The following is a 20651-nucleotide window of genomic DNA, read 5'->3' as shown; positions in this document are numbered from 1 at the left end:
AGGTCACAGGAGCCAGTCTGACAACGTGCTATATTTTTTTTTTGTTAAAACAATTTTTGAACCTGTTTGGGCAGAGAGAGAGAGAGAGAAATGGTAAGGAGAAGAGGACATTTTCTAAATTCAAAAATTGTTTGATTAAACAGACAATGAAGAAAAACATAGGTGCGGAAAATTCAAAATATTTATACTTTAAATTTAAAAGCTTTCTCTCTCTACTTATCAATATGTTTTTGTGATTAAGCCATTTTTCTACATACTTTTTAGTTTTTGCCGTTTAACTTTAATTATATTTATTTGATTTAAAGTTGAATAAAATCAATTGATATAATTAATTGTAAATAATCTAAAATATTTAGATGTGCACTTTTTTGGGGTAAAATTTATCTAGCCTTATCCAATGATACCATTATAGAATATATAACATTTAAATAGGTACGTTGGGTTTTATTATACTCAAAGAATAATTTCAAAATGGAAAAACAAGAAAAAGTGACTCACCTCGTCGTTGACCATCTGTCTCATTTTTCGTTTTTCTTTCATCACGTAATAATGTTTTTATTCACTTTTGTTTGACTATTGATCAGAAGAATGTTGACCACTGCTTAACACCTTTTTTTTTTTTTTTTTTTAAGTTCTGTTTTGTATTTAAGCAAAAGAATTTAAAAGTATTTTTTTTAGGAAGTTTTACACTTCCTTTATTTCTTTTTAGTTGTAGATTTTTTAATAAAAACACGTTCTTTACTTTCATTTTTTTTTTAATTTAAGTATTCTATTATTATTTTTCCTATTTTACCGTTCATTCAACTAATATGAAAAAAAGAGTTTTAATAACACAAGAAAAAATGTAACAATTAAAATAAGAATACGAGAAGAAATATGATAAAAAAAATCACTTAAAACCATATCAAAAATAAAAAATTAAATGTTTTACTCCTTAATTATTTGACAAATTAATTGAAAATTTATAGTTTTGTTCGAATTCACATTTGACATGTCAGTGTAAAACAAATTAAATGTTTTTTTCCCTTAATCGTTATATTTGACAATACATTAAAAAAATTAAATATAAAATGTAGATTTAAGTCTCATTTAACTTATTAATTTTTTTTTGCATAAACTTTTATATTTATATATATATATATATATATATATATATATATATATATATATATGTGTGTGTGTGTGTAAGGACATAGAAAAATAATTTGAGTAAAAATGGTATAATTAAAATGACACATGAATATTTTATTATTAAATTTAAAAGAATATATAAATAGAAATTCACTTAGTGAGGTTTCATTTTGAAATAATCATCATCTCTATAAAAACTCAATTTTTTTTTTTTATGCATTTTCTCTAAAGATTCTAGCATCCTCTTTATCAGTTTGACGATCAGAGTATGCCATTGGACTCCTGACAGTGAACTCTAGAAGATTGCTCGATCAAAAACTCAGATAGAGTAAGTTAATTCTTGACTCCTTTTTTTTTGAGTTAGTTTTGATCTCGTTAGGTTTGTCTTAAGCTTGCATGTGATGTTTTTATCTTCAGAAAAAGTAGTCTCTCTTAGCTTAGAGTCCTAATGGTATGGTTAGAGTTTTTATCAGGACTCTATGGTGCAGGTTAGGCTACCCTTGAGTTATTGGTAGTTTGGAGCTCTTAGGGAGCATCTGCTCAAGCTCAAGTTCAGGTAAAGGGATTTTGGTTTAGAAATCATATATAAATCTATGTGTGTGTGTTGTTAGTTAAATGAAATTCTAAGTTTTGGTATGATTTAATTGTGTGATTTTGGATATTATGAGATTTGAAATATAAATTTTAATCAAGACATAATATTTTCAGGAAAGAAAATATGTGTTAAGATTGTTTAGGATGTACATTGACTAGGAATTTGTCTAGAAGAAGATATTCAGACTCTCCTGAGATATTGAAATCATTTAGATGAAGTTATTTAGGTGGTGAGAGTCAATGACGGTTCATATAAATGAGTAAGTTGTTGAAAGATAACTTATTTAACCTGTTATGAGTTACTTCTGTCATGCTAGGAGAGATGATATTAAGATTATTTATGCGCATTGCTTTGTGGATTTCACAGTGAGATAGTATAACAGTGCAAATCTGAGTCTAAGTCAACGTCCAAGTCTTCCGGAAGTATAGTCAAATGTTTATGTATTGTGAGTCCGTAGAAGTTTAATATGTGAAAGATGAATTTATGAATTTTAATAGACACTTGATGGTTTGAGAAATTGTATGAGACTTGATGAATTATGTTTATTAATTTGAAATTGAAATTATATAGAAATATTTATAGCTAGCTTACCCTGTTCTTTGTTTGTGTTTGTTTCTTTATCTGTGATGATTGCGTTTTATACTGGAGCAGATGAGGTTGCAGGTAATAAAGCTTTTCACTAGACAGTTAGAGAATGAGATATCTTTTATTAGAATGCTTTGTATTGTTTTAAAAATTTTTGGTAGATATATTAAAATCTCTATGAAAAAGAATATCTTTTTGAGATAGTTGTACATATTTATATATTAATTACATATTGCTTGTTTTACTTTTATTTTATTATATATGTGTAAAAATTAGGGATGTTATATATATATATATATATATATATATATATATAAAAGTCACATTATTTATTTCGGACATATGCCAACCTCAAATTATTTTAATAATTACATCCTCAAAATCAATTTAAAATCAGAAGTTTTCAGATATTATTACATGTTAAAACCAAATTTTGTTAATATGTACTATTATTCAAACAAAAATAACTACATATTCATACTAACTCTAACCTAATTCTAGAAAATGTTTACAGATCCACAACAGTAAAATATTATTATTGAATTATAAAAAGTTGAAGAGTAATTTTATGGAGTTAGGTTTAAAATTGAAGATTCCCACCAAATTGAACCTAAAAAGTTGTAATAAGAACAAAAGGTAATTAATTTGTGAAGTGTTGGATTTCACCCCAAAGGTTCAAATTTGGCTTTCAACTTTAGGCAGCCAATGAAAGACAGTGAAGACAGCATTTTATTATAGTTTATTTGAGTTGTTTCTCTGTTTGTCTTTGGATTCCTATGAATGAATGCTTCACTGTTCTCGAAAACACAGAGGATGCAAAAAATTACTCGTTACCCATTTCCAAATCAAAATCCCTGTTAATGCCATAAAAAAAAAAGTAGAAGCCTGGTTCCACATTTTTTCTGGTTTTCAACTGCTACACTTTATTTCTCCAACTTTTCGCTCATCCCTTCAGAATGGTCCTCAACACTAAAGAACAAAGACAAAACATAAAAAGCCAAACTCCCTTTAAAATCATATGCATAAAATAAAGGATTGATAAACATTTTTTCTTGATCTAATTTATTTTTTTTTATCAATAAAACGTTTAATCAAGAATGTGATAGAAAAAAACGCACGCAGAAGCAACCCACAATTACGAGTCAACTGCAGAAAATAAACAATACAGAATTTAACTTGGTTCGATCGTCAATATGCAACCTACATTTACGGACAACTAATTAGGTTTTCATTCTGTTTATTACAATTTTATTATAAACACAAAGATATCTTAAATAGAGATTATAGAGGGAACACAATAATTAAGTTTATTCACTAAAACATGATGTCTAATCATCACAGTCTAATTGATGTCGACTTCACACTCAACCGTATCTATATTTAGAAGTAAAACAATATGATTTTTTCAAAATTAAATCAAATTCTTCAACGATGGCCTAAGAATATAGTTGGAACATAAAATAAATAAACCATTGGAACATGAAGATAATGAAAGCTATTGCAAGTGTGTGAACCCAATTTTGAGTATGAACCAGGGCGATGTGGACGTATAGTAATTGATCTCATGCATCTAAAAAAATAGGAATAACAGAGGAAAAAAGTTGAGAAAAAAAAAGTAGGGTTGAAGGGTACTTAACATAAGAAAGTGTTATAAAGTGTTATATCTCTTTTCACTTCACTCACTCTCTCTTTGCTACAAAAAGATTTTTGTCGTGTATTATTTGGCAGGATACTCCATCCTGTCATTTATTTTTTTACTTTAATAATTTTTTTTTGAAAAATGTTTTTTACTTGAATAAGTATTTTTTTTTCTAAATTAGTTATCTAAAGAGTATTAGTCAAATTTAACTTTTATTTATTTTTAGAAATAATTTTTATTATAAATTTAAATTATTGTTCTATTAGTTTTATTTTTACAAATTTTATTGAATACAATTGTCGCGAATCATTGGTTAGTAATTTTAATTTTGTATTTTTTAGTTTAAATTAATAAAAAATAAAAATTTGATTTAACAAATAAGAAAAATAGTATAATAATTAATTATTTTTATAAATTTAAAAATACATAATAAAAAAAGAGAACTAAAATATTAATAAAAAATATAAAAACATAATGAATAATAATAAAAGAAAACTAATTAAACTTGAAACTACAAATAACTTATAACTTATCATTTTTAAAATAAAACTACTTTAAAAATTTATCAAACATTTTTATATTAATTAAATTAATTTATAAGTTAGTCAAGTAAATTAATAATTAATTGAATTTTATCAAACATTACTATTTGAATAAGGAATGAAAGGAGAAACATTAATATTATAATGTATTTAAATTAAATAATGAATAGAACATTATTTGTCCTATTGTCAACTTCCTGTAAGCATTTTACACAGTTAAAGAAATAGAAATTTAAAAATTGCATTTAGAGGAAAAAATATCTCAGCGTTAATTAATGACAGGAGAAAAGAAATATTACATCATTAAAAGTACATTACATTACTTATCAGAATATACTACATTTCATATATTACATTATTATTATTATTACTATTAAACACAATATTTTGAATACCAAAATAATAAAATTGTAAAATTTAATATTACAGTGACAAAATGATAAAATAATATAACAAATATTTTTATTATACGATAACGACATCAAAGAGAAAATTCTATTAATAAAAATATTTGATATTAAAAATTTGAAAATAAAAAAATAAAGAAAAAGATTAAAAGAATATGATAGCGCTTTTGTTATTTCTGACTTGATAACACTTTTCAGATAGTACACAGCAAAGGCTTCGTGCCTTTTGATGACTTTATTATTATATCTCTCAACAAAGACAGTGGGCCCCACCCACATCAAACCCTGAACCTCAACGTGACGTGGTGGCACTGTTCCAATGCAACATCGAACGATTCCTTCATCATGCGGGACCAACGTCGTCAACCCCCACTTTGTCCGTTCCACGTTTTGAATTTCAAATCTCCTAACGTTACATCCCTTCACGAACTCTCTCTCTCTCTCTCTCATCTCCCCGACATTCTACGCTGTAACCCAGTTACGTTTTAACAAAACTTTGCCTTTTGTTTCAGCTCATTTGACACACACTAGCTTCCTTCAAAGAAGCAAAGCCAAACTCCAACGCCTGCTTCATCATGGGTGCCTCAGGAAAATGGGTAAAGGCTTTAATCGGACTCAAGAAACCAGACAAAGACGAACATGTTAGTCAGTTAGTTCGATATACTTGCATGCGTCCATCTAAACTCTACTATTTTTTATGACTTGTATGGCTTATGTGTAGGTGAAAGAGGGTGGTAAGAGCAAGAAGTGGAGGCTATGGAGGAGTTCTTCTGGGGATATGGGTTCTTGGAAGGGTTTCAAAGGAAACCACCACAGAGAGGCTTCTGAAGGGTCTGATTCTCCACCTGTTTTAGCAGCAGATGCTTACACAGCTGCAGTAGCCACTGTGGTTCGAGCACCACCTAAGGATTTCAGACTCGTCAAGCAAGAATGGGCCGCTATAAGAATCCAAACTGCTTTCCGTGGCTTCTTGGTATAGATCTTCATTCTAATAACCATTACCACTTTTTAATATGTTGTGAAGAACCCATGACTAATTAATAGAGTTGTGTTGACTTCAAAACTTCAAAACCTGTTATGTTTATATATAAGCTGTGTTGACTATGACATTGGAATATGTGGATCTTTAATGAAATAGGAGAGATTTGGTATTAATAGTTGTGTGGTTTTGATTGTAGGCAAGAAGGGCTTTGAGGGCATTGAAGGGAGTGGTGAGGATTCAAGCTCTTGTGCGGGGTAGACAGGTGAGGAAGCAAGCTGCGGTGACACTGAGGTGTATGCAGGCCTTGGTTCGGGTTCAGGCCCGTGTAAGAGCTCGTCGTGTGAGGATGTCCATGGAGGGGCAAGCTGTGCAGAACATGCTTAATGAAAGGCGCACTAAGCTTGAACTTTTGAAGCAAGCTGAGGTATCATAATTCACTCATGCAAGCTTGTGTTTCTGTTTTGTGTGGTGCGGTGTAGTGTCTAACAGAATGTGCAGGAAGGATGGTGTGACAGCAGAGGGACGCTGGAAGATGTGAAAGTAAAGATACAGATGAGGCAAGAAGGAGCTTTCAAAAGGGAAAGAGCAATTGCTTACTCTCTTGCTCAAAAGGTAAGTGCAACTGAGTTTGATCGAGTGAGGTTGCAAAATTGGTTTTGAAAAAAAAAAAAATTGTTTTGGCTATGATTGATTATGAAATATGTAAATATTTACTTAAAATCATGATAACAAGTATTTCAACTTGATTCTCCTTAACAAGCAATAACAGAGTTGAAACTATGCTTCCTTTGATGTCCTTTCTTAGAAAGATGTTTAAAATAGTGTATATGTATTCCAGCAATGCAGATCAGCCCAAAGTTACAATTCACGAACTACTAATGGCTCTTTTTGCTCCCTGAAGAGTCATGAGAGTAACAAAGCTAACTGGGGGTGGACTTGGTTGGAGCGTTGGATGGCAGCCAAGCCTTGGGAGAGTAGATTGATGGAACAATCTCAGGCTGAAGCCTTGTTAGATAAAACCCCACTTCCAAAGAAGTTTGAGGAACCCTTTGTGAACTCTAATTCCAAACCATGTTTGGTCAAGGTAAAGAAGAACAACATGACAACAAGGGTTTCTGCTAGGCCTCCCCTTGTTGGGCAAGCTACTCGTTCATCCTCAAGTCCAAGTTCTGAGTTTCGATATGATGAGAGCTCTGCATCATCTTCTATTTGTACATCTACAACACCGATATCTGGGAACACTTGTGACAGGACTGATGATAGTAACGGTAATGCTGTTGCTAGGCCTAATTACATGAACCTGACTCAGTCCACAAAGGCAAAGTTAAAGACAAGTAGTAATCATGTGTATAGTAGAGCTCAAAGGCAACAGTCCATGGATGAGTTTCAATTTCTCAAGAGGGCAGCGGTTTTCTCCAATGGAGATTCCAAAAGCACTGCCGGTTATGACCCTTCAATCAACCTTTCTAGGCCACTTCACTTGGACAAGGGCTCAGTGAGGCCACGGTGAAAGGGAAAAGGCCCAGTTTACATGGACATGGTATGAGTGTGGTGGAAGCTCAACAACCTCTTTGTGTATTTTATCATTATTTTTCCCAAGAAGTTCAACATCTTGTTGTTCCATGCAATTTAAATTGAGTTAGCTAGCTAGAAGTAGCTTATGTTTGATAATACATGTGAGGGATCTCCATTTGTACAATTGTTCATTTATGGGTATTGATATTTGTCAGGGCTAAGAGGCTTGTCAGGATAAAATCATATACTTAAAAGCACGTTTAGAAGGACTTTGTCCCCTTATTTTTGTTAAAGAATATTTCCCACAACAAATAATGCCATACAAAATCTTGTAGGAAGAGTGTTCAGCTGATATTTATTAAAACATGGAATTTTTATGAACTTCGTAACACACTCTTTTTGGTATTCTATTGAACAAGCTGGAATAGGCTAAAGCTCTACGTAAGGTAACATTTGCTAGTATTCGGATTTTAGCACACTTTAACATTTAAAAGATAAAATCATCTGAAACTCTGCAGTATAGAGTATATGAATTATCTTAACCGTGTGCTTAGGAACTGTGTGTTCTTTTTATGGCTCTGAGCTTGACCCCATGCTTGAAGTTGAGAACTATCCCATACTGGAGTTGCAAGGGGTTTTCCATATTGGGTGAATGCCGAAACACGTATTTCCTATATAAATGAATGAGAGAAAGCTTGATCTCTTGTAGGGAAAATTGTTTACCAATGCAAGCCCGAGGACCAATTCCAAATGGTATAAAAGCATAAGGATGCCTTCGTTTCATTTCTTCACAGTTGGGATCAAACCTCTCTGGTTTGAACTTTTCAGGTTCTGGAAAGTCCTTGGGATCTTTTGCTACAACTCCAAGTGCTAACCACACCCAAGTACCCTGCTTATAGCAAACCAGATTCAGCAACGGCACAGATAAAACATAGTTAATTTATGATTGTGATCTGTGAAGAGAATGTTTACCAAAACTCACAGTCTTGGACATCATCAAGACTGAGTTTATATATATAATCAATATTAACTTTTCAACAAACACTCTAAGAAAAGACAAAGAACGAATTTGAAATATAAAATTAATTTTTACACTTCGATATTCAGAGAAATTGTTTCAAAAAATAAAATATGATCGAATTTCTTTTCTTTTCTTCTAAGCATCTATTGAAATGTTAATAGACTTGTATTACTATATTACCTTTGGGAGAAGATAGCCTCCAATCTCCACTTCATTTGATGTTTCTCTTGCAACCAATGGAGATACAGTGTAAAATCTCATTGCCTCTTTGATCACCTACATTTGAGGTAAAGCGCACGAAAAGTATAAATATAGAGTGCATTCAAAAGATGGTAATAAAAGTGTTGCTAGTATTTCTTGTGTATGAGTAGCTGTTTTGTACTGACAAGGTAGCAATTTCAAAGTTGTAGGAGATTTTGTGGTTAGCTTAACAAACCTGATCAAGATAAGGGAAGTTGTCACGAAGATCTTGAGAAGTCGGAATCTGATCCAGGGGACCAAAGGCATCTAACTCATGAAGCAATTTTTTCTCAACTTCAGGATGTCCAGCAACCAAATAGATAATAGAAGATAAGGTAAAGGACGTGGTTGCTGAACCAGCTAGTAGATGCTCGTAAGTAACTGCGTTGATGTAGTCAGGTGTGAATACATTCTCTGAAACTGCTTTTGTTTCTCTGGCATTAAGTATGAGTGACAAGAAATCCTTAGAACTTCGGGTCTTATCTTTCATTCTTTTTTCTACTATCTCATCCAAACGCCCACTTAGTTTTTGGTTTGTACGCTCAATCTTCCAGTCCATGGTTCCTGGAATTCTCTTCAGAATCTGCCTAAATGGCTCTTGAAGTATTGGCAAAAGCAGACCCAATATGATGGATAAGGAACCAGACAAGTCCATCTTCAGTTGTGTAGTGGAGTATATGTGCTGGTTGATGAAATCCGATACTTCATTGTCCTTACCAGAACTTGCATGGTCATTGTCCACACTCTGGATAGAATCACAAACTGAATGGGGTCTAGAAAGGTCAAAGTTGACACCAAATGCTGCCTGACCAATCACATCAGTTGCAAGTCTGAGGGACAAGTTGGAAAAAACAATGTCTTGTTTTTGAGAGTCAAGGTTTTGGGTGGCAGATTCTATGAAAGACTGCATCATTGGCACTAATCCAGATAAGTACGATGGTTGGTAGATTGATAGTATAGTGTTTCGCATGGTAGACCATTGTGAGTCCCTACACCACCAAGTTCCAAGACACTTCAGATTTTAGATGCTTTACTATCATTGCAATAGTTTTTGAGTTTTAACCCATCATTTCATTATTAATGATTACAAAACAGAAACAAAATGACATTCAACTTAGTGCACCACTAGGAGATCGAGTTTAAGGTCTCTTACTCTTAGATTTCTCAGAAGTAGAGAGTGTCACGTGTTGTTGTCTTGTATAAGGTTCTCTTGAATATCTCATATCAACTACTAAAGATTAGAGTATTTTATAGTATGTAATGTTGAAGATCTCATATCAACTAAAGATTAGAGTATTTTATAGTATATAAGTGGGTGCAAAGTTCACTTTATAAGCTGATTTTATGAGGTTGAGTTAGACTTATTAAAGTTTACTTCTTAATACGATATCAGAGTTATTTTCGAGTCTATAATAGCGAATGTTTGTTGGGGTTATCAGACCACCCATTATCAGACCGTTATCGGATCATCTATAATATGTTATCCTACGCACAAGTAATCACTCTCGGCGTGTGAGTTAGACTTAAAATTCACTTCTTAATAGATTGATGTATCCTTATTATTTTATTTGTTTTTGCTAAAAAAAACTTAGTGCACGACTGAACAGTACTCTAAAGAATGACTTCTACAGTTTTACGCACAACCATTTAAATTTCCTGTCGCTCACTTCTGTGTAATATGCACACTCTAAATTCTACTTCACAGCATCACCATAAAAATTTGTGATTCAAATAAATAATTAACCATATAAGTTTACCCCATTTTGAATGTGACCCTTGCACCTTTCTTTTAGCATTTCCATTGAGTCCTTCCTATTTTTGTTTGTTTGAAGTTTCTTCTCCTTCAACATTTATTAAAAATCATAAACATGATAAGTTTACATTTTTGAAAGTTTATCCTATTATTCTACAACTTTTTATTTAATAATTTAATTTATATTTTAATTAAATAACTTAATTGAATATTTTATTAATATATAGAGTTGTTAAATGGAACTTGAATTATCAAAATATTTTCTTCCTAAAAAAGTAAGATGATGATACTTTCTTTTCTACTTTTATTTTACAACCAAAATGTTATTATTTTATTTCAAAATTCTGTTTATATTTATTTTTACTAGTTAAATATATAATTATTATTGAAAGGAGTTGTAAAGTGAAAGTAAAAAAAAACGAGTTTCAAAAGATTATTTCTCTAAAAAGGAAGATAAGTTTAGTGAATCAAAGAATCAATATATTTACATGTTAGACTCTTAAAGTAATAATAAAGTTATATTCTAACTTAATTATAAGTTTTAATTATCCTTGTTGACCTAATAATATCTAACTATTATCATATACCAAATGTAAACTGAAGGAAATAAAATTATTGTTCTTTTACACTTATAACTAAGGAGTGCTTCAATTTATGAGGAACCAAACACTGCTTTCACATTTAAGTTTGATTCTTGTCATTAATCATTTCTCTTAGTAAAGAAATTTGTAAAACATATTAACAGCCGTACGTTGTTAATGCATGTTACAGCATTTTGTTCCTTCAAATCTTAATTGTCAATTGATGAAATGGTTCAACTTTTGTACTATTTATTTTCTATTTGGTCAACGTTCTTGGGTGTTTCAAAGAATCTTATGCAGGTTCAATTATTGATTTAACTGATCAAGGGAGTAAAATTATTTGTTCATTAAAGCATTTTATTAACAACTTATTCGGTTTCATGGCTAAAACTTTCCACCATTCTTACAAACTTCAGATTTTCATACCTGTAATTTTTGTTTGTTTGAGAAATTATATTTATTTATACGACTCTTTCATGTAATTAGAAGACAGATAAAAGACAAATTAATATAAGATAAAAATAAGCAACACATAATACAAAAAAAAGTTATATAATAATGTCATAAAAAGGTTATAAAAATATTTTGAGTTTTTTTTTTTTTTTTTATATATTTCACTGTCTGTTTCATTCTTTTTATATGCATAAATATACCTGGTGAAGAAGAGGCCCTTTTGGTGAAGAGGGGAAGCAGAAATTGGTGAAGGAATACTTCTGTTTGAAATATCTTTGAATTTCTTAATTCCTGCTTCCTTGCACAGCTCTGCATTTGCTATAATTATTAGGGGTTGTCTTCCCATATGGAATCTGCACCAATAAAAGTTGTGTTTATTTATTTTTAATTTAATTATTATATATATTTTTCAAATATTTAAAATTTTTAAACAAATTTTTCTTCATTGTAAAGCGTACACAAAATCCATCTTATTATTTTTATATGTGATTTATTTTTTATAATAATTAATTTAAAATTTATACCCACTACAATTTTTTATTAGTTGATATTGTAAGTCATACTAATTGATTTTTATTTTATATTTTATGGACTGTAGAAATAGAAAAAGGTTATAACTTTAATGAAAAAAAAAACAAAAAAAAAGTATGTCTAACTAACATGAAAAAAATTATCATTCATGGCAGAAAGTAATTTATATGAAGAAAAACTTATTTTTTTTTCACTATCACTAAATTAGAAAAAAGAAATCCCCAGTCAAATATCTTGTTAATTATATTATTTGAAACTTGTTCTAAAAGAATTGACACTCAACTGTACACCAACTATACTTCTGTGCTTAGTTAAAAAAAGACAACAATGCAATAAAACCTTTTTTTAAGGACTTAATTATATTAATTTATTTTAATGTAATGCTAATATAAACACCATTTTTTGGTGCAATCTGTTAAACTAGAGTTTTATTCCTATTCACATAAAGTATTAATAACATTTTATACTAACAACACAACAAATCTAAATTTATAATAAAAAATAATATTTGTTGGAGAAGATGGTAGATTGACTTAGTAAATAATTCTATTTTGAAATTATTTGCCTAATGGTAGTCACTATTAAGGAGCCTAAATTTTTTCTAGCCCAAAAATAATAATCTTTCCGGATATATGACTAATAAAACACATAGTTATTTAATAATCAGTGTGGCCTATTAAATGATAAAACACTTAAATGTGGAAATCCCATTTGTTATGAAAATAGACTAGAGTTTAATAGAGTTACCTTTGACTATTTAATATGTCCAAATCATCTTTAATATAATATTTAAGTAATTATTAAAAAAATATTAAATTTGTAGTACACGTGATCTATTACGTGTAACACTCTGAAATTGTTTTATGCGTCGCTACATACTTTATTTTTTTTTCATTTTATTCCAAAAAACAAGTCTCCTAAACTCTTTTGCTTTTTATCAAATAGATAAAACATTTGCGAAGGTGTTTTATTTTATCTTTCATTCTCTTTCTGATTACATCTTTATTTTCTATTTCATTACTCTTACATCTTCTTTCACTTTCATTTCATGCTTTTTTTTTCTATCTCGTCGTCTAAAATCAAATAAATCATTGCATAGCTAGATACTCGATCTCGAACAATTGAACATTAATGGTTTCAATTAGTTTTTATATCGTCTGATCGAATTTTTTTCAATTCTTAAAATCCAAATTAATAAAAATTATATTACTGGATAAATTTATTCATAAATATTTTTAGCTGAAAATATATAAAAAAAGTAAAATGGGTTTCTTAATAAACTAAAAATAGTTTTTATATATAGGTTAAAAATCTAAAATAAATAATGATAGGTGTTGATTAAATGTATGGAAAAAGATGAGTATTAATATATCATTTCTGAAAAGTAAACAATAATAATTCGGTATTATTGGTGGCTGGAGTTTAGAAAGACACCAAAGTATACCACGCTTGCAGTGGGCCCTTTTTCAGTTTTGTGTATAGAAGCAAGCGAGCATCTGAATAAACCAGAACACGTAGGACAATTGGATCATACAATCATCACTTTTTTTAAAATTTATATCTATTTCTGGGGCACAGAGACACCCACTACACACACAACACAACCACCCTTCTCAAAAGTCAAAATTTTTCTCCCATCATCATTCTGTTTAAGATCATCCTCTCAAACTTTGAGTTCAGACATTTGAATAAGATCCATTTCCAATAACAGTAACACCCTTTTCCTCATACCAATCCAATGAAGGGGCAGGAAAAAAAAACATAGACATATGTAACAAATCATGAATCAACCATTGTCATACATAAATGTTGCACTAATCACAAGCAAGTAAGCTAACCTGTAAATTGGACCATATTGTTTGGCAAGGACTGAGAAGACATCAGGACCATACTTAGCCAGCAAGGGAAGGTGTCCTACAAGAGGCAAAGAAGGTGGACCTGGAACCTTCTTTACACCCCAATAAGGTCTATAGAGATATACCAACAATCCTGCTATTATAGCCAGCAAGGTAAACATTGTTGAAGCAGAAAGAGAAAGAACAGTATGAACTGGAAGCAACCACTGCAAATCCATCAGCACCATGTATATATATGTGTTGGTGTTTTATATATTTAGTTTGGTTGGTTGGTTTGAGGGGGAGTGGGGGACTCTATATATTTTCCTGAGTTCACTCTTGGTGTCTCCAGGATTAAGGCTTATATTAAGGAATTGGAGGTACTATAAGAAGATGAGGTTTTGTCCTTATGTGAATGATGAGATGTGGGAATTAGATACCCTTCTACCCAATCACTCCCCTTCTTCATTCTTTTCATCATATAATCAAACCATGCCTTTTTTATTATAATTTTTGTCAAGACAAAACCATGGTTTTCGTAGGGAGGCAAAAATAATAGTTTTGGAAAAAGATAGCTACTATGAAGGGTGGTGCATGTGTTGAGAGTGTGGGGGTAAAAGTGCAAGTTCTCCTGAATCTGGACACACACTCCTCTATCCACTATGCATCCTATTCTTGTACCCGCCATGAAAATCATCTAGGTGTGCTCAGACCTACTCTTTTCTCACGAAAGCGATTGCTGAATAAGATAATCATAGTTTTTCACGTTCTTCATCGACATTTATGTTCGTGGACTTTTAATATACGTCATTTACAGTTCTCACAATAGTTTATACATAATCACTTGCCATTATCTCATCATCATAATAAGATATTGAAAAATTATGTATGTTCTAAACCACTACATTATAGCAGCATGTGTAAACCTATTATTTGCATCTTTGGTTTCCCTAATTTATTAAAAAAAGTGATCATATTTTTTAAAGTCCCTAAACTCAACACCATAAAAACCACTTTGAGATAAACTTTGCACTCCCGTAATAAAATATTCTCTATCCGTAGTCGATATGAGATTTTTATTTTTTTTTTAAAATATAAAAAAAAATTCTTATTTACTTGTGTATTAGAAAGTAAAATACAGAGTGTATATATAAGAAAAAGATTAAGACTTAGCTGAAACCGATAGACAAGTTGGATCAAATAAACAAAGCTCAATAACTTATTAAAACAGAAAAACTAAATATGTTAACACCCCTCAAGCTGGATAATAGATATTCGTCAGACTCAGTTTGGATTTGATAATAGAGAACTCTGTGGAATAAATCCTAAATCTTAAACCCTTCAAATAACGTTCAATCAAGTCTATAATGAAGGCATCAAACACATCGAAATTGATTGTCATCTAGTTTGTGAAAAACTTAACTCTAGTTTCCTCAAACAAACAAAACTCAATAACTTAAAATAGAAAAACTAAATATGTTAACATATATTTTCAAAATGTCCGGACCCGAAATTTTTACAGAATATTTTTAAATAATTATATAATTTCAAATACTTTTAAAGTTTGACCACTATACACAAATGAACCACCAAGAATTACACATTCTTAAAACAAAAATTGTTGTTGTTATATACTACATATATAGGCAAATGTGCAAACACGGTTAAATTTCGAACTTTCAGAAAATAAAGGTCAACAAAATTAAACTCTTTACAGTGTAAATTTAAGTGAATTAATATTTCTCTATATACTTTACTCTTAATATATGTAATATTTTATTGCAAGTATGACGAATATATATATATATATAATTTATTGATATTTATACCTTGAGTTTTTTTAATAAATGATATTTTCACAACTTGAATACAGTTAAATCATATATATTATCATACCATACAATGTATAGCATTAAATCAAGTAAAAGAGTTAGCAAAATCGGTGAATATTATGTACCATTATTGACTATAAAAAATATAATAACATTATTTAATTTCTAAACTATATAAAAAATAGTTGAATACAATTGTCAATGTGAAAGTTTATACTGGCATTCAATTACAAATTCTAATACAGTTTAAAGTTATTAACTTCCTTAATAGTTACATTAATGTGACACTTAATTAGTCATAGGTGATTTTTAATTAGTTGGTAATTTAAAGACAATATTACATCAAAATTTAATTCACATAAAAAAGTTAATGGTATAATATATATTTTATGATTTTATAGCTGAATTGATATAGTTTATCGTTTTAAGAGACACGTGTAGTATGAATAGATTGCATGTTTAGGTATAATGCTGCCATTTATATAAAGGAACATAACGAAGTATTATTATATCTTATTTTATTCGACATGGTTTTTAGTATTTTTATTATTATTAAAGAATAATTAGATTAAAAGAAACACTTTAAGGTGTTCCAAATCTCTTTTTAGTATCTATTAATTGCTTATAAAGATATTTCTTTACATTTAACCATTCCGTTCTTTTACTGTAAAGACATAATCGATCATTTAATTATAGGATTAATTATGCTAATATACAATTGATTAAGTACCTTTTTCTTACAATAACTCTTGTTCAAAATAATTAAATAATTTAAAACATTATATATTACATTTTTATTTTTATAGTTTTTAAATACTTTTTAAATATAATAAAAAACTAAAATTAAATAATATTATAATAAATATATAATAAAAAATATTTTTAAAAATTTAACTTTTTTATTTATTTTTCATTCACTCACTTCCATGATTCTATCCAAACAAAGACCTAAATAAAATTATATTAAATTTCAATCTATATTCCTTTAGAAAGTGATTGTATTGATTTATTTATTTTTATTTAGACATAGCTATTAAAATTGTTTTGAAGAAATCAAATTTATTTCAGCTTATGTTTAACTTCTTCTTTTTTCAAATTTATATTTTAGAATAAAAATTTATTTAAAGAAATGGTTATTACTCATCTATGTTCCAATTCATTATCCTTAGTAATCTATTAGTAAGAGCCATGAGATTAATTATGAGGAATATTTTGGTAAAAAGGTATCTATTATCGACAAAAGATATTGTTTTATCCTTTTGACTCTGAAATTATAATTTGAAGTGGGTATTAGATTCAAGATTCTTGGTGGAATGCTAATGAAAACTGAAAATATAAGATTATGTTCGCAAAATGTTTTCCTAGTTCATTGCATTCTAATAACTCAATAGTGCTTTTGTTTGGTAGATATAAGGAGAATATAAGATAAAATTCTATTCTTTAGTTGCCCAAGAGGAAAAGAGAGGTGAAGAAATCAAGACCAAAAAGGAAGGTTCATTTAGCTTACAAGAGGAAAACATATATATAGAATAATGTTTTTAAAGAAATTGTAAAATTGAAATATAAGTAGTTTGAATGAAATAAAGTTTGAATATTTTATTAATTAAATTAAAAGTCGTTTAACTATTCAAGCTCTATTCACAAAAAATGTTTTTTTTTTCTATTTTCTCTCTAGGATTTTGAATTAACTATTCATTATTTTTAAGATCTAAATCTTTCTTAATAAAGCTAGTAAAAACGAAAAGACGTTATTATGATCATATTTCTATTTAGAATAAATTTTTCTTTATCTATTTTTTTAGTTGTTTATATGTGAGAGGTTTAATGTTTTGATAGATGTTTTTGCATGTAAAATTTGAAGAAGTAAAACATATAAATATTAAACTAATTATATAACAGATTTATTTTGCAAAACATCGCATGTGTCCATAGTACACCCCTTTAGTGGATGTGGATTCTCTCTAGTAACATTTTTTTTTCTCCTCTTCAGTGAATATTTTAAAAAATTTTCATTTATATTTCCTAATATTTAAAAAATATACATTTTTTTCTACTTTATTTATGTTCTATTTATATTATTTTTTTGTACTTTAGTTTCTTCTCTAAAACAAAAAGTGTGTTTAGCGATCAAACTTAGGCTAGTATTATAATAATGTTGGTGCTAATTTTTCTTCTCTTTCACGTCCATGTATATTATAGGATGACCAAATTTGCTTGCCTTTTCTTTGAGCACATCTTTATAATCTGGACACCAGTTTTTCGTACGAACCCACCACGATGATGTGATTGCAATTTGGTGGACAAATACCAAATTAAAGAATAAAAAGTCTCACGCTCTACGAAAGTTAATAAGTAATTATGTTTTTTTCAGTATATTAAGTAGGGGTGTGATTAAAAAAAAAATAGTTTGGATTTTACTTTATCTTGATTGAAAAAAACTTAGAGAAACCACTTCTGTTAACATTTTTTTATTTTTGTTTTTTAGTATTGTTTCCAGATGGAATCTTCGGATGATGGGGAAAATAAAGTTATTTTCCGAGATAAGTCTAATTAAAACAATATCTTAAGAGTATGAGTCAATTATTTTCTGATTAATACAAATGGTTCTTATATATAATTGGTAAGGTTACTTCTACTATTGAGTTTTTCCTTTGGTGTCTTTTTTTAGTTTTTTCTATTGGATTTTTTTATCTTCTTATTATGGTTTTCTTTCAATATGAGGCCAGAGTGAATATATGTAAAAAGATATTTTAATGATCAGATATTTTAATTAATGTTGAAATTACTTAATCTCATACTTATTCATTAAATATTCTATTTATATCAGTATCTGATAGGTTTAATGATGGATAGTGAACAATGTTAGACTTTTTATGGATTTGGGTATTTCCCCTAATCTACATGATTTAATCTTTAAATTATATTACGGGATCAACTCAAATTTTTCAAAGTCGTCAGACCGAGATGGTTGCAGACCAGTTGGACGTGCAAATCGATTGAGTGTGCAGAGAGTGTTGAGCTGAGAGGCCGAGAGGTTGGACGGTATACAACTTATGACCATGGCATTTGGTAACAAGAATTTAAATACTTTTTGCTATTATTTTTTTTATTTTTCATTTACTCACTTTCCTTATTCAATTCAAACAAAGACTTAGGTTGTGTTTGGATTAGGGAGGGGAGGGAGTGGATTTGTAAAAATTTGAGAGGATGTGTGAGGATTTGTTTAAGATTAAATAACTTGGTACCCGATTCTATAGTAAGTTTTAAATTCATATAGTATTTACATCCAAGCATACCACAATCTTTCAATAAAGACAAAAAATAATGTCTTTATTGCATAAATATTTTTTCTTGAACCTAGATAATTCTAATCCAATTTTTTTTTAAGATGTCCAAAATCTTTTAACCCAAAATGTTGATGATTTTTTTTTCTGGAAATAGTATCATTATGAGGCTCAATAATGATAATATCATCCATATAAATTAAGACAACAACAAATTTTAAACCACTGCCATTAGTAAACAAAGAACAATAAAATTTAAATTGTTTATAATCATAATAAATCAAAGTATTATTAAATTTGGTTAACAGAAGTTAGTTTGAGACAGTATATATATTTTTTAAGTTTGCAAACAAGAGGAGGAGTAGAATTTTTTATAACAGTGTATTTGTAATCTCGAGAAAACTTCATATAAATATCTTCTTCAATATTATTGTTTAGAAAATCATTATTGACATCTAGTTAAACTAAATGTGAATGTATAGAAGCAAATAAGGATAAGAGAAGTCTGAAAGTAGTGATATTGGCAACAAGACAAAAAGTTTCCTGAGAGTCAAAGTCATATTGTTGGATAAATCTCCTAACAACAAGTCTAGCTTTGTGTTTTGAACAAAATATCATTAGCATTAAACTTAAACTTAAAAATCCACTTACAGTTGATAGAATTTTCCTTGAGGAGAAAAGGAATGATATCTTAGGTTTATTAACATCTAGAGTAGGTAACTCGTTAAAAACAACTTACTGTCAAGATACAAATTTTATAGCCTGATAATAAGTTTGAGATTCAAAATGTTAAAAAAATTGTGAGATGTAATGCCTATGAAAACTAATATTGAGAGAAAGAGAAAAGAAAAATATAAGATTTTAAAAGAGTAAGAAGTATAAAAACACTCTTTTGCATATAAATCAAACTAACTAAACATAAACTAAACTAAATAATCATGATAAACCATGGTTAATCACAATAATTATGAATAATTATGGACATAAGATGTTGTTTCATGATGTCTTTATCCCTTAGAGTCTGAAATTGAAATTGAAATTTTGAAGTGGGTATTGGATTCAAGATTTTTGGTGGAAGGCGATAAAAAGTGAATATATAAGGTTTTGTTTGGAATGAGTGTTGTTTGTCACATGAATGAGTGATTCATCCATTTCATTCCTAACTCAATAGTGCTTTACATTATCTCTTTGGTAACTAAAAGGAGAATATAAGATAAAGTTATCTTCTTTAGTTGTCCAAGACAAAAGGAGAGGTAAAGAAATCAAGATCAATAAAGGAAGGTTCATTTAGCTTAGAAGAGGAAAACTTATATATAGTATAATGTTTTATTTTGTTAAATATAATATAATTCTAAAAATACTATCCATCTCATGATCATATGACTGGACAACATTATGTCTTCTTCTATCAAATAGGATCATCGTACCCATAACAATGGTAGTATAATTTAATTAAAAACATAAATACATGCCGATAAAAATGTCAGTTATATGTTGTTAGTATCACGTTACTTTTTACTAAATTTGTCTATTTCATATCTTATCACATATATTAAACATAAAGATTAATATTTAATTCAATATTAGAATCTACTTGTTCACAACAAATTGAAGTAGTTCCGTACACTTATTATGAAGTATACAATGTAGGAATTTTCATTAGCTTCCCATTTCCAATATCCTTGTTTAAATTATTTGAGATTTAATTAAATATAATGTTTTGAT

The 20651-nt window shown here is 29.1% G+C and overlaps 2 protein-coding genes across 2 annotated transcripts; one reads left to right on the top strand and one right to left on the bottom strand.

The window, feature by feature from the left end:
- The first annotated feature begins 5270 nt into the window (after positions 1–5270).
- Positions 5271–7617, top strand: LOC137821543 (protein IQ-DOMAIN 6-like). The gene is made up of 5 exons (XM_068626184.1): positions 5271–5540; positions 5621–5872; positions 6078–6305; positions 6380–6493; positions 6720–7617. Exons 1-5 carry the CDS (start codon positions 5475–5477, stop codon positions 7389–7391), a joined length of 1332 nt encoding a protein of 443 aa, XP_068482285.1. The 5' UTR covers positions 5271–5474; the 3' UTR covers positions 7392–7617.
- A 106-nt stretch (positions 7618–7723) lies between these two features.
- Positions 7724–14583, bottom strand: LOC137821542 (cytochrome P450 711A1-like). The gene is made up of 5 exons (XM_068626183.1): positions 13814–14583; positions 11645–11797; positions 8854–9646; positions 8598–8693; positions 7724–8285 (listed from the first exon to the last, which is right to left on the bottom strand). Exons 1-5 carry the CDS (start codon positions 14056–14058, stop codon positions 7947–7949), a joined length of 1626 nt encoding a protein of 541 aa, XP_068482284.1. The 5' UTR covers positions 14059–14583; the 3' UTR covers positions 7724–7946.
- Between the last annotated feature and the right edge of the window lie 6068 nt (positions 14584–20651).

The sequence above is a fragment of the Phaseolus vulgaris genome, chromosome 9 (genome assembly GCF_000499845.2).
Source record: "Phaseolus vulgaris cultivar G19833 chromosome 9, P. vulgaris v2.0, whole genome shotgun sequence".
Lineage (NCBI taxonomy): Eukaryota > Viridiplantae > Streptophyta > Magnoliopsida > Fabales > Fabaceae > Phaseolus > Phaseolus vulgaris.
The sequence above is the reverse complement of the archived record's forward strand: the minus strand, read 5'-3'. Positions and strand labels throughout refer to the sequence as shown.

What these genes read in the sequence shown, in the direction of transcription:
- LOC137821543 (XM_068626184.1), top strand. Translation starts at nt 5,475, where the DNA reads ATGGGTGCCTCAGGAAAATGGGTAAAGGCTTTAATCGGACTCAAGAAA. An exon ending in AACCAGACAAAGACGAACAT is followed by an intron (nt 5,541 to 5,620) that starts GTTAGTCAGTTA and finishes GCTTATGTGTAG; the next exon opens with GTGAAAGAGGGTGGTAAGAG. An exon ending in CTTACTCTCTTGCTCAAAAG is followed by an intron (nt 6,494 to 6,719) that starts GTAAGTGCAACT and finishes TATGTATTCCAG; the next exon opens with CAATGCAGATCAGCCCAAAG.
- LOC137821542 (XM_068626183.1), bottom strand. Translation starts at nt 14,058, where the DNA reads ATGGTGCTGATGGATTTGCAGTGGTTGCTTCCAGTTCATACTGTTCTT. An exon ending in AAGGGCCTCTTCTTCACCAG is followed by an intron (nt 9,647 to 11,644) that starts GTATATTTATGC and finishes TTGGTGGTGTAG; the next exon opens with GGACTCACAATGGTCTACCA. An exon ending in ACTTCCCTTATCTTGATCAG is followed by an intron (nt 8,694 to 8,853) that starts GTTTGTTAAGCT and finishes CCTCAAATGTAG; the next exon opens with GTGATCAAAGAGGCAATGAG.